The sequence below is a fragment of the Ictalurus furcatus genome, chromosome 5, assembly GCF_023375685.1.
Source record: "Ictalurus furcatus strain D&B chromosome 5, Billie_1.0, whole genome shotgun sequence".
NCBI lineage: Eukaryota > Metazoa > Chordata > Actinopteri > Siluriformes > Ictaluridae > Ictalurus > Ictalurus furcatus.
This window is the reverse complement of record NC_071259.1, coordinates 18,770,984-18,784,749: the sequence shown is the minus strand read 5'-3', so window position 1 is coordinate 18,784,749 and position 13,766 is coordinate 18,770,984. Positions and strand designations below refer to the sequence as shown.

General features: G+C 37.9%; 1 protein-coding gene across 2 annotated transcripts in view; it reads right to left on the bottom strand.

Moving 5' to 3' along the window:
• grid2 (glutamate receptor, ionotropic, delta 2) overlaps positions 1-13,766 on the bottom strand; it is a 517,533-nt gene that overhangs the window by 214,224 nt on the left and 289,543 nt on the right. For both annotated transcript variants that reach the window (XM_053625025.1, XM_053625026.1), the window contains one exon: positions 675-880. In XM_053625025.1, the coding sequence (XP_053481000.1) occupies positions 675-880 (206 nt within the window). The remainder of the gene's footprint in view (positions 1-674; positions 881-13,766) is intronic.

The window sequence follows — 13,766 nt, the reverse complement described above, 5'->3', positions numbered from 1 at the left end:
GCCGCCCCTTTAGTTAGTATAATTGTTATCTATGTCCCAATTTTTCTTTCAGGTTCATTAATTTCGTTTTTTTTTTCTCCTTTTGTCACACAATGGAGAAAAAAATGGCTTGTGAACACTCTTTTCCTTATGCCTCAGGGTTTCATAGTGAATGAGTGGCAAAAAGAATAATGAAGATAAAAATGTCGATATAGTATGTGCCTCTTTGCATCCACAGTATCTTCACTGAGGTGGTAGTATGGAGAGGAATAAGTGTAATAAGATGTTAGGCTACACTGGGAAAAGATTCAATGAAACTGAACAGTGTAATATTGGAAAAACACTGCCTAGTTTTTTTTTTTTCCAGTCTTTGGTGAGTCTGTATCCATTGTAGCCTCAAATTACTGTTCTTGGCTGACAGGAGTTGAAACCAGTAAGGTCTTCAAGCAGCTCATGGCGCTTTTCTATTCATCACAGTTGCAACAAGGTATTTCCACCTGCAGAGCTGCTGCTCACTGGAGGTTTTTGTTTTCCACAACATTCTGTATAAATTGTGTAAAAATCCCAGGACATTAGCAGATTCTGAGATAATCTGAAATAATCCAGCAACCAGCGTTCCCCTATTTTGATGCTTCATGTGAACATTAATGTGATGTGCTGTGTGTGTGTGTCTGGGGGGGGGGGGGGGGGGGTACCTCTGTGATGAAGGACTTGGCACTTGCAGGACTCATGAAGAGAACGGCTCGTCGCAGTGTGTCCCTATAGCGGTGCAACTCTTCCATTCTCATGGTGCGGAACATCCCCGTGATCATCATGTTGATGTTCGACTCCACCTTCTGTAGGGACACATCCATCCCCTGCTGGGATGACTTGTCCAGAAAGTCCTGGATCCCCCGGATATCTAGATATGCAGAAATGTCACCACAGTTACATTTCATACCCAATGTGAGCCTTTCAAGCATTTTATTGAAATGGAATATGTGCAGTAAAGTGAATGTACGTTCCACACAAATAAATGTATCACAAACATTCAGGACCCCATTTATGAGATTGCAGAAACCACAGGCAGGGGAAATAACATCTCATTTTAACCATCATCTTCAGTCAGCAGGCACAGACATTAGTGCGTTCTCAACCATATCTCTTCTGCCAGGAACTTCAGCTTGAAAGCTGTAGCATGTAAGAGAACATTAGCATTTGCGTTAATGACGCATGGGTGAGAGAGTCAGAGCAAGAAAGAAAGAAATGGCAGAACTGGAGCACTGTCTCAGACCTGGGGTAAATAATTTATGAATGTCTTCCAGTTAAAGCAATGCTGGATGCATGCTCATCCTTCTGTGCAGTCAGCTCTGTCCTACATCAAGCCAATTCAAGTATGGAGAGAGGAAAGCAACCCAAGCACACAATTAAAGCAAGCAGAATTATGGGACTGGGGAATGATAAGGTGAAACAGAAAAATAGTGTTTCTGGACGTGCCTTTGAGACACTGGCACTCAGAATAACAGCTTCATGCACATGTTTTGAATGCATAAAAGTACTGTACATACACAAATAAAGTAGACAAGGAAAGTATAAACTACCTTGTTGTAATGCTTGTCTGATTATTAGGCTTTCTTTGAGGTGGACATTAGATAAAGGTGGAATAGGCAATTGCCCAAGGAATCATCCAGAGCCTCCATGTTACTGCTCTCCATTGATAGAATGAGTGAATGAGTATTAATATTCCTAGGCTGCTTAGCGATAATGAATGACGAAATTGCTTTGCACCAGGGATGCCACAGTTTTCCTTTTCCAGTTTCCATTTGAAGTTCAATGAAATTCAAATGGTTTATCATCTTTTAGTGCCATGTCCTGAAAATCTAAAGGCATGGTGAGATTGATTGCTGGAAGCAGCAGTGTAGAAAATGTATGACTTTGATGCATTGAATTCACAATGCATAATAGTTGACTATATTACACCAGATTTTCCTCACTACAGTGCATTTATGTGTTTTTGTTAACATTACTTATAATTCTGTGTAATCAGGTCAACCTTACTGTAATGTTTTGTCAGAATTCACTATCATATATCATTTTTACATTTTCTACTGAATCCCCGTCTTTACATTTTCTTGTTATCCACTCACACATGTACTATTTAAGTATTTATTCACTTATTTGGTGCTGCTTGATACTTTTTAAACAGAACTTAGGACTGAGATGGATCAGTTACAACTGTTCATTGTTGGACTCAGTTACAATTGTGTTCCTCACTGAATTCTGAAACTCTGCCTAACAGTACTCATCTTTTTCAGTCTATAGTAGCAGCTAAAGATAGCAGTTTTAGCTGCTCACATGAGTGTACTTTTTGCTCTGCAGTTCTACTCTAATGCTGTCACATGTACGTGTACTCATGTTTCCAGCACATGAATCTCACCTAATTCAATAGTTTTTAACAATCCATTGAATGACACCATGCACATACATCTTATGCAATCCACCTACTGGCATGTTTTTATGAGGTGGGAGGACACCCGCACGGACATAGGGAGAACATAAGAAGACACAGAAACTAGACAGTAGCTTAAGCGACCGTAGAGACCGGAGACCTTAGAGCTGTGAGACAGCAACACTACCTGTTGCACCAGCATGCTGCCCTGAGCAGTCGTCTAAAATAAATCTTACACCAGCAACCTTAATAAATCTTGCTACAAGAAGAAAATAAAAAACCTCTCTAACTGTTCTTCTAGTTCGTCTTGTCTTCTTGTTGTATGCCTGAAATAATCTTAAAATATGCTTCAAACCTGAAGAAAGTGACTGAAGAAAAACTATTTTAGATAATTTAGATGACTATTTTAGATAACTATTTTAGATAATTAATTAAATTAAACTAATTTAGATATGACCTTGACCCTATTTGGATCCAAAATCAAGTAAGTTCATTCTCTAGTTAGGACAATAATACAATTTTTCTATACAACAACATTCAATCACTCCGTTTGCTCTAAGGACAATCTGGATATGTATATGTTACTTTAAGCATGCACTAATTATTTGACCACTCAATGACATACAGTACACACCATGGGAACTGTTGGCGTTTTTGACATATTTGGACAAACAAACCTTTGATCATCTTTGAAACAGTGCCTATTAATAAATTTGATATACTTATACTACTATATGATATACTTGAACAAAACCACAAGGAAAATTGCATTTTTCAATCATTTATTCAAGAGAAACATCAATAGATGTAATAATTTTCTATGGAAAAAGTAAGTACACCCTTGGCCTCAGAAGCTAGTATTGCCCCTTTTAGCAGAAATAACTTCTTGTAGGCATTTTGCATATTTGTCCACCAGTCTCTGACATTGGCTTGCTAGAATTTTTGAACACTCTTCCATGCAATATTCTTTCAGTTGCAAGATGTTTGAGGGTTTTCTTGCATGTGCTGTCCTTTTCAAATCCCTCTACAACATTTCAATGGGACTCAAATCCGGGCTTTGACTAGGCCATTTCATAACCGTCCATTTCTTCTTTTTGAGCCATTCCTTGGTGGATTTGCTCGTGTGCTTAGGATCATTATCCTGTTGAAAGGTCCACTTTCTGTTTAACTTAAACTTTCATGCAGATGGCCTCACATTAACTTCAAGCACTCTTTGATATGATGCAGAATTCATAGTTGAATCAATGGATGCAAGCTGTGCAGTCCCTGAGGCAGCAAAGCAACCCCAAACCGTAACATTTCCACCAACGTGCTTCACAGTTGGTATGAGGTGGTTCTCCTGAAAAGCTGTCTTTGGTCTGCGCCAAACATGTCTGCTGTTTCTACGGCCAAACTGTCCAGAGCACATTATTCCAAATGGTCTGGTCTTTGCCTATATACTCACTGGCAATCTGTAGTCTTGCAAAGGCTTTTTCCTGGCACGCCTCCCATGCAGGTCAAATTTGTGCAATCTCTTTCTGATTGTAAAAGCAGGCACTTTCACATCAGCAGTTGCAAAACTTATTAGCAGATCCTGTGATGAAATTTTGGGTTCTTGGAGACTTCTCCGCCACTTGTAGATCTTGCCAGAATCCCTTGCCAGCCTCATAGGCATCCACAACCTTTTTTCTGAAGGCCTTACAGAACTCTTAAGATCTTGGCATGATGACACCACACACCTCAATAGCAAAGGGAACAACAGACACTAGATATGAGAGGGGTATAAATAAGACAGGTTCCACCTGCTCTCCCTAAGCAGGCTCTAATCACTGGCACCCAATCTTCGACACCTGATTCTAATTTTATGGATTTGAAGGTGTGATAAATGTAGGGGTGTACTTACTTTTTCATGTGAATGATCTGTTTTTTGTTAATTTAAATTGTGAAAATTACTGAAAAATGTCAATTTTATGTGCCATTTGATGGATTATATCAACTTTATTAATAGGCACTGTTTAAAAGAGGATCAAATGTTTGCTTGTCCAAATATGTCAAAAAAAGCCAACAATTTCAATGGGGTGTAGTTATTTTATCCACATAACTTCATATGCATGAGAAGTGTATTCATGCTAAAATTTTATTATACAGTATACAAATGGAACAAATGATATTTATCACATTTTTGGTCACAGTTTGTGTATAATGACAGGCAGAGGGTTGCATGGTTTCCTAAAGTTGAGAGCATCACAAACATGCTCGACTGGGTTGGGAGAGAGCATCCAGATTGTGTAAGGTCATCTGACCTGTCAAGGGTGGCAGGACAGGACATGGCAGCCTGCAGCATGCCAATGGGCCCTTAGTTCTCATGCCATTTGGGGCATTGTGGAATACAGCCTTTCTTCTTGCAGTGACCTAGGGTTAGGTTGAACTTTTAATTAAGTGCTTTTTGGGTGAAGCATTCACCTACATGAAAATGCACCATTTTGTGTGAATAACTAGTTGCAATATTTCACTGTCATAGTGCTTAAACATATAATTTGCATGCAAAATTATACTGTATACAAGCTAGAGATTTCTCATATCAGATTTCTTTATCCATTTGTATAAGTAGTGTAATGCTTATACAACTTCTGACAAAGGAAGCAAATTTGATTAAAGCTTTTGTTTTTAAAATATACCAAACTAAGATAAAAAAAAGTTTCAAACTGCATGGAGAGATTTTTACACATTTGCCAAAAATCAATCTGCCAACTCCCAGGGCACAGGAACATCATAAAGCGTAGACAGATCCATCTGTTTCCTCCAGTTACATAGGCTAATAGGTACACTAGAGAAAACTATATTGCTCTAAGGACACTTAGGTAGCTGTAATGGCAATTTGTAATCAAATAAATCAAATAAATATAAATTCTGCTGATGAAAATACCATACTGTAGTACCACTGAACTTCTTATTATTGGCCTAGACAATATCACAATTGGGTTCTTAGAGGTACACCAAACTGCATGTTTTATTACATGTACCTAACTGATCTAAGAACAACGTGATCTCACAGCTCAGAGGTGGTGCCATTCCAGTATACAATGTTGTGAAAAAGTATTTGCCCTGATTTCTTCTGTTTTTGTGTATTTCTCATACTAAATAATTTTAGTTCTTCAAATGAAATACAACATAAAACAAAGGCAGCCTGAGTAAGCACACAATAAAGTTTTTATTTATTTATGTTTTTATAGAAGCAAAAAAAGTTATCCAACATGTATCACCAATGTGAAAAACTAATTGCCCCTTAAATTTAAAATCTGGTTGTGTCACCTTTAGCAGCAATATCTGCAACCAAAGGCTTCCGATAACTGGAGATCAGTCTTTCACACCACTGTGGTAGAATTTTGGCCCACTCTTCTTTGCAGAACTGCTTTGGTTCGGCAACATTGGATGGTTTTTGAGTATGAACACTGCCTGTTTAAGGTCCTGCCAAAGCATCTTTAAGTCAGGACTTTGACTATGCTGCTACAAAACTTTAATTTTGCTTTTTTTGTGCCATTCAGAGGTGGACTTATGCCTATGCTTTGTATCATTGCCTTGCTGCATAATCCATTTGTGCTTGGGTTTCATCTTATGGACTGAAGACCGGACATTCTCCTTTTCTGGTAGAGAACAGAATTCCCATTTCCCTTGGTTATTGCAAGTTGCCCAGGCCCTGAAGCAGCAAAGCATCCCCACACCATCACACTTCCTCCACCATCCTTGACCATAGGTATGATGGGTTTTTTTTTTGGAATTTGGTGTTTGATTTATGCCAGATGTACTGTAATGGGATCTCTGTCTTCCAAACAGTTCCACTTCTGACTCATCACTCTTCAGAACATTCTCCCCAAAAATTTGTGGATCATCAAAGTGTGTATTGGCAAAATTCAGATGAGCTTTAATGGTCTTCTGGGTTAGCAGTGCTTTTCACCTTGCCACTCTTCCATGGATGCCATTTTTTTGCCATTTTCTTTCTGATAGTGGAGTCATGAACAGTGACCTTTATTGATGCAAGAGAGGCATGTAGATCCTTTGATGGTGTCCTTGGGTCTTTTGTGACTTCCTGGATGAGTAGTTGCTGTGCTCTTGGAGGAATTTTGGAAGGTCGGTCACTTCTGAGAAGGTTCACTACTGAGATAATGGCTCTCACTGTGGTGCTTTGGAGTCCAAAAGCCATTGTAACCATTCCCAGACTGATGTACTTCAATCACCTTCTTTCTCATCATTTCTGGAATTTCTTTCAACTTTGGCATAGTGTGTTACTGCATAAGTCCTTCTAAACATGCTGTTGAAAAAGTTCTATTTAAGTGTTGATTTGATTGAACAGGGTTTGCAGTAATCAGGTCTGGTTGTGTCTAGTCCAGCTGAACCCCATTATGAATGCAGTTTCATAGATTTGGGGAATTAGTAACTACGAGAGCTATTACATTTTCACACAAGCCCAGTTGGTATTGGATAACTTTTTTTGCTTCAGTTAATAACATTATTTTTAAAAACTGTATATTGTGTTTACTCATGTTGCTTTTGTTTTATCTTAGATTTAGTTTTAATTACTGAAACAATTTAGTAAGAGATATACATAAAAACAGAAGAAATCAGGAAAGTATGTTTTCACAGCACTGTATGTATGCAAAATATAAAATTTAGTATCCAACAATAATATGGTCTTTGTAAAGTTGCAAATATTTTTTTCAAACTGCATGCTTCGTGTGCATTGTAAGTTCCCCCAGCTGGGTTAATTAGCAGGGTCACTGCCCCCTGTGTTGCCTCTGGAAAACACATCTAAATATGGAGGACAAGGCACAAGTTTTGCAGATTGCTGGAGGAGGGTTCAAGCCTCCATCTGTGTGCTGGATCGGGTTGAAAGCAAAATGAAATCTGTGGCTGTGTTTCTCCCAATGAGCTGCAACCAGACGGTAGCACATGCCTTTAAACACATGGACACATGCAGAGATCACATCCCAGTCTCTTTCTATGGGTTCCTACAGAGCAATGTTCCTGTGTCACTTCTTTCTGCTCTTTCATATCTCTATAAAGTACTCGACATACCTTGACATTACACTCCAGATTTATAACTACTGGAATTCTGGCAGGTTGAGCAATTAATAAAACCAGACACAAAACACTGCACTAACTTACAGACCGCGGGGGCCTTAATTTATTAGAAAACACACATGTAATTATAATCAGCGTTAGCATCTCTATTATCATTAGTGGCTGGCGCAGCTCTCCAGCTGTGACTCTGCACAACACTGGGGTGGGTTTTGTGAGCCCAGCTTGGAGAAGTTTTCACATGTCGCTTCAATAATTGAGCGGATGCTGGCTTGTTAGGCAAACATCAGATTAATTAAACACAGTGTGGGCAAACTCACTGTAATGTTAAACTAACAAGATGTCATGTCCTTTTTTCCATGACCCACAAGGAATGGAGCTTCATTTGTCATCAAACACCTGTAGTAGGAGCTGCTGGTAATACATTTATAAGGGCATTAGTTCAGACCATATAAAGTCATCTCTACACTGCAAATAGGATAACAATTTACCTTCAAATCAAACAAGAATTACTACTGCACTTTGAGGTTAAATAGCCAAACTGCTGTTGTATCTTGCACATAATATGCTTGTAAATGGCTTCCAGGTTAGGCTGAGCGAAAATATTGAAATCAAAACAAAACATGTAAGAATATTTACTGTTCCAAAATGAGGAACGTCAGGCATTCTGCTTCACTGACTGCCCTGCTGTTCAGAGTGAAACTCCCTTTGGCAGCCTCCGTCAGTGCCCCGCTGCTTCTTTTCACTCTTTTCCAACTTTGTTCTCTTTACTAGTGACAGTTAGCTGATATGAAAATGTAGGCTTGATACATGTCAATATAGAGTAGGTCTAAACTTTTAAATTCCATTGTTTTTTCCCAGTGGTTATACACTATCTAGAACTAGTCATGTGCAGGCTAGATTTGGGTTACACCGCACAAATAGAACATAAGTCAGTGCTAGCCTACTGCTGTTACAGTCTCATCTGAAAATTCTACCCCATACCACCAGAAGTCCCCTTCACCAGAATGTTATGCCATTTCTACGTCACCTTAACTGTTTTTTTCTGGCTTCTGACACTTCTGGGTTGCTTACTGATTGATGCACTTGAGCTTTGTTTTGATTGCCATTTTTGTCCATATGGTTTTAACATTTTGCCACCTTTTTAACTATTATTGTCTTACATTAATTCTAAAATAAATTCTGCATTTATATCCTACCTCTGCACTTATATCCTACCTATTTTCTTATTGTGCAGTCAGTTACTACAGCAACATTTCTTATAAAAGATACTCTGTTGTGACCTTGCTTATGACGACAGTAATGTCAACAAGTGGCATTCAAAAACTGTTCAAATTGATTCTGCCATGTTTTTAGCTGTTGAAGTGCAGGGTGATGTGCAGGTGGCGTGCTCATTGTGGTTCGTAATTAAATATATTAGGTGCCTCTCATACCTGTTTAGTTACACATAAACTATACATGCAACTACAATCAATAGATTTATCTTATGTAAATATATGTGTATCAACTTCAGTTTTGGCTTGGATAAGTACACAAGTGTTGTTCACTCAAAGTTCTCAAGGTTCATTATTTAGCACAACAACAACTTGACGCATACAACCAAGACAATGCTGGAATGGCTTCAGGACAAATCCAGGTGTTCAAAGCTTGAACAGACTTACCCAAGAAGACACAAAGCTGTAATTGCTGCCAAAGGTGCTTCTACTGTACATAGTACTGAATAAAGTGTCTGAGCACTTCTAATTGAGAGATTTTAGTTTTTAGTTTTTAATGCATTTATGGCAAAAACAATTTAACTGAATCCATTTTAGATTAATACAAGAAAATGTGCAAAAATCAAAGGGGACCCTGAATACTTCCTGAAGCCCACTGTTTATTGACAGGTTGTAGTATTATAGGGTTCTATCTGCCATTCAATTCTCATCCAGATAGAAACTTTGCAAGGTATAACAGCACCCTTTCTCTCATCTAACTGCATAAGGTTATAGTAATTACATTTGTATGAACTTCTGGTTCACCAACAGGAGCTTTCTTTATAATTGTGTGGAATTATTTATATTGCTACTAGTCTACTACACAAACAGACAGACAAACATAGATAGAGGAACAGATGATAGAAATAGATACACTATATGGCCAAGCATACAGTTGTATAGGATGTCTTTGTATGTAAACAGTAAGAATTTACTAGGCAAAATTCAATGGGGTAAGGGGCCCAAACCTAAAAAGCAAGATCCATAAAGGCATGGTTTGCCAAAATTAGTGTGGAAGAATTTGAGTGACCTATACAGAACCCTGACATCAACCACCACTGAACACCTTTGGGATGAACTGGAACAGGCCTTCTCACTTGACATCATTGCCCAACCTCACTAAGGCACTGAATGAGCACAGATGCCCACAGCCATGCTCCAAAATGTAGTGGAAAGCCTTCCCAGAAGAGTGGAGGTTATTATAACAGCAAAGAGGAACTTAATCTATAATGGGATGTTCAGCAAGCAAATATGGGTGTGATTGGCCAGATGTCCCCATACTTTTTGCAATATAGTGTAAATATATATATATATATATATAGATAGATAGATAGATAGATAGATAGCAGCCACTGTAAACCAAACTCTACTGTACATCAAATTCCAGCACTAGTAGAAGTTTTGGGAGACATCCTGAGAGAAGCTTTGTAGGCCATGACCTGAATGCAAAGACCTAGATCTGAGGCTGAAGTGAGCTCGAACTCTAATAGCTGTCTCTTTGCTGTGTCTAATGCTTTGACCATGCCTCCTGAAAGCAACCAGCAATAACAGTACTGTAAACAAACCAGTCTGCCACAGCACACAATCCACAAGTGAGACAACAGGTAAGTGAACTAGATAAGTATAAAATCTGGGAATGGAAAAATCAATACAGCAGGAAAACTACAATATCCACAAAGAAAAATTTTTTTTTCTTGAGTCCAGCTCAGGGCAAAGTGGGCAGCTGGCTCTGACGCGAGGATAATAGGGTCATTCGCCTGAATCATTGCTAATTATATCCATGAAGGGGGACAAAATTTGATTTACTCTGTCTGTTTCATCTACTCATTTGTTGAGCATGGAGTCCTGAAATTTAGACAGTGTGCATGCTAACTCAACCACATCTTGCAGTTGGCTACATGTAATTAATAACTGACTATATCATTCTTAGCTTTCTGGGTAGATAAGTGTAGATGTGAAACTATTGGTGGCATAGTGAATATAGTGTAACTGTAATGAACAAGATAGCTCATTTAAGTCAGTAAAATGTGGTCTGTGTTTTTACTTTTGTATGGGATGTTTCTGTTCCGTGGATCTTAATAAAGAGCATCTATGCTAACCCCATCGTTTCTCCTCTCTCCATGTTTTGAACCACTTTCCCCTAGGACCTCAGACCAAGCCACAAAACACAAAACAACTCTTCAACAGCTCTTCAAATGAATTCTAACCACTTCCCACAAAAGAACCATGCAAGGATGAACTTTCTTTGCATGGTTGCATCAGTTATACTTTATATATATATATATATATATATATATATATATATATATATATATATATATATATATATATATATATATAAAAGCATGCATTTTTATAAAGCATATTTAAACCAAAGTGTTGCATGTACAATTCTACAATTAAAAAATAGCATAAAACAGACACAATCTACAGTAAAAGCTAACATAAATGTGGTTTGAGCTGTGATTTAAAAAAATATAACAGTGGGAGCAGATCTAATGTTTAGCAGTAAGCTGTTCCACAGCCTCAGGATAGTGATTACAAAGGCATGGTCACCCTTGAGTTTTAGCTGGGACTGTGGCCAGCTGAATGCAGCAGACCTGAAGATCTCTAAGACCTAGAGGCACAATACGGTCTGAGTACATCAATGATGTAGGGAAGCGCAACTCCGTGAAAGGGTTTAAAAAAATATATAATCTTAAACTGGATGCTGTAATGGACAGTGAATGGAGGCTGGAACAGGGGTGATGGGAACCTTTGCCTTGTTACCAGTAAGCAGTCCTGTAGACACAGATTGGCTTGCTGAATAAAAAAAAACATGTATCAGGCATATCCTAGATCACTAATTACAAAGCAATAATTGCAACAGAACTGAATAAATTGCCTTGCAAGAGTTCTGCTTGCACTACTAAACCTGAAAGTAGGGTACAGTGATAAAAGAGAAATCAATTTACCAAAACATTCAATTGTCCACAAAGCTATTTTAAAAAATAGTCAAGGCAATGTTAGGGTAAATTGTTCTCTCTAAAAGAATGCTGATTAGAAGAAGAGCTAAAATAATGCCCAGTAGATCTATCTTCCGAATCATTGGACAAGCTTTCAGCGAGCTTAAGGCAGGAAGAAGGAGGGAATCTCATAGGCTTCATTATGGAGGACTGTGTGAGAAGCTTGGCTTCCTGAAGTAGCTGAAAACCGATCCGTTTCTCTTCAGAGACAGCCACTTATTTATCGTGGCCTTATCCTGCTGCAGTCGAGTATGGCCTCCACAGGGACTGACAGGAAGATGGAGTTCTCTCACATGCAGCTGTGCAGATTCACTATCTTTCTCTTTTCCAATACCAGATACACACACACTTAAGTACACACACACACCTACAGGCTACAGTGATGCTGTCTCTGCCCCCCACTCACTTTTTTTTTTTTAACCACAGAAATACACAGACATTCTTCTAGTGTCTTCTGTCACACACACACACACACACACACACACACACACACACACTTTTTCTTGCCCTGTTTTTCTCTTTACCTCACCCACATGCTCCCACAAGACTCACTTTGTGGACACATAATGAGCTATGATAGAAACAACTGCATATAATTTTTCTGAAAATTATGAGAAGGTGTTGACATGGAGTGACCAGTGGCATGTCTGCGATTAATTGGAGCCTGCTCGGTTAACAATGAGCAAAACCACTCATTCCTAATTATGTTTGGTAAGTCGCACTTGAGTATAAGACATACTGTAGCTCTTAAAGTCTGTTGCTATATTGCATTCTGCAGCAATAATCTCTCAGGATTTTTTTATATTTCATTGTATTAATAGGGTAGCTACAGCATTGCCTAGTTCCAGCTGGCATATAGGCACAGTTTCACCTATGTAGCTGCATGTCTCTCAGCCATGCCCAGAATGAAGGTTCATTTGGCAACAATTTGGTGATTTAATGTACTACAATGACAACTGTTCTTGATGGGAAGTAATTCATAACTAGTTACTACTAGTTTGCAGTGTTTTCATTACGTTTATAAGAAATATATTAATACAGGACTCATAATACTACTAATAATAATAATAATAATAATTATAAAAATACATGAAAGCCTCCCAGGAAGTATTGGTTACATATTCAAAAGAAAACAAATATGATTCTACGTGAGATATCATGAGCGGCATCTTTGGTCACTATTGTTCTCTCAGCTAATTAGAATTTATGAGCCTATATATTGTGATCAATTGTCATGTGCTCATGAATGTTATGAGATAAAGATTTAGACAACAACTGTATTTTTGTTTACAAGCATTATAGAATCATGTGATTTCACATCATACACTCCTGAGCAAAAAATAGGCCAAGCCCAAAATGGCAAAAATATTAAGCTTTTGTTATTATGGTTTTAAGAACAAATCATTGGCCAGGAAATTAGGAAGAATTAAAGTAACTTAGTATGGAAAGCTTTTTCCTTTGATTTCTTTAAATCGTTAAGCCTTGTAGGTGCACTTGCAGACAACTTTTTATTTTATTTTATTCATTTTGGTTTATTTTGACTTTATTTCTTAATTTTGTAGACATGTTAGTTTGAATTTTATATCAAACATTTTAATAATTATTATGATTTTACCTTTGCATACAAGAAGACTATATAAGTGAATTTCCCTGTTTCTAGCTTTTCTGCAAACAGTTCACTGCAGCAAAACTAAATGAGCAAATGGTGGCACAGGAGGTCTCAGGAGTGCATATGTTTAATTCTGACTAATTTTCTGATCAATTATTTGTTGTTAAGACCATCAAAAGCTTAATATTTTTGCTATTTTGGGCCTGGCCCATTAAAAATAATAATAATAATAATAATAATAATTTTTGCCCAGTAGTGTACACTATATTGCCATGTGGACACCTGACCAGTCACACCAATATCTGCTTGTTGAACATCCCATTCTAGATTTAGTCCCCCTTTGCTGTTATAATAACCTCCACTCTTCTGGGAAGGCTTTCCACTTGATTTTGGAACATGTCTGTGGGGATTTGCTCATTCAACCACAGAAGCATTAG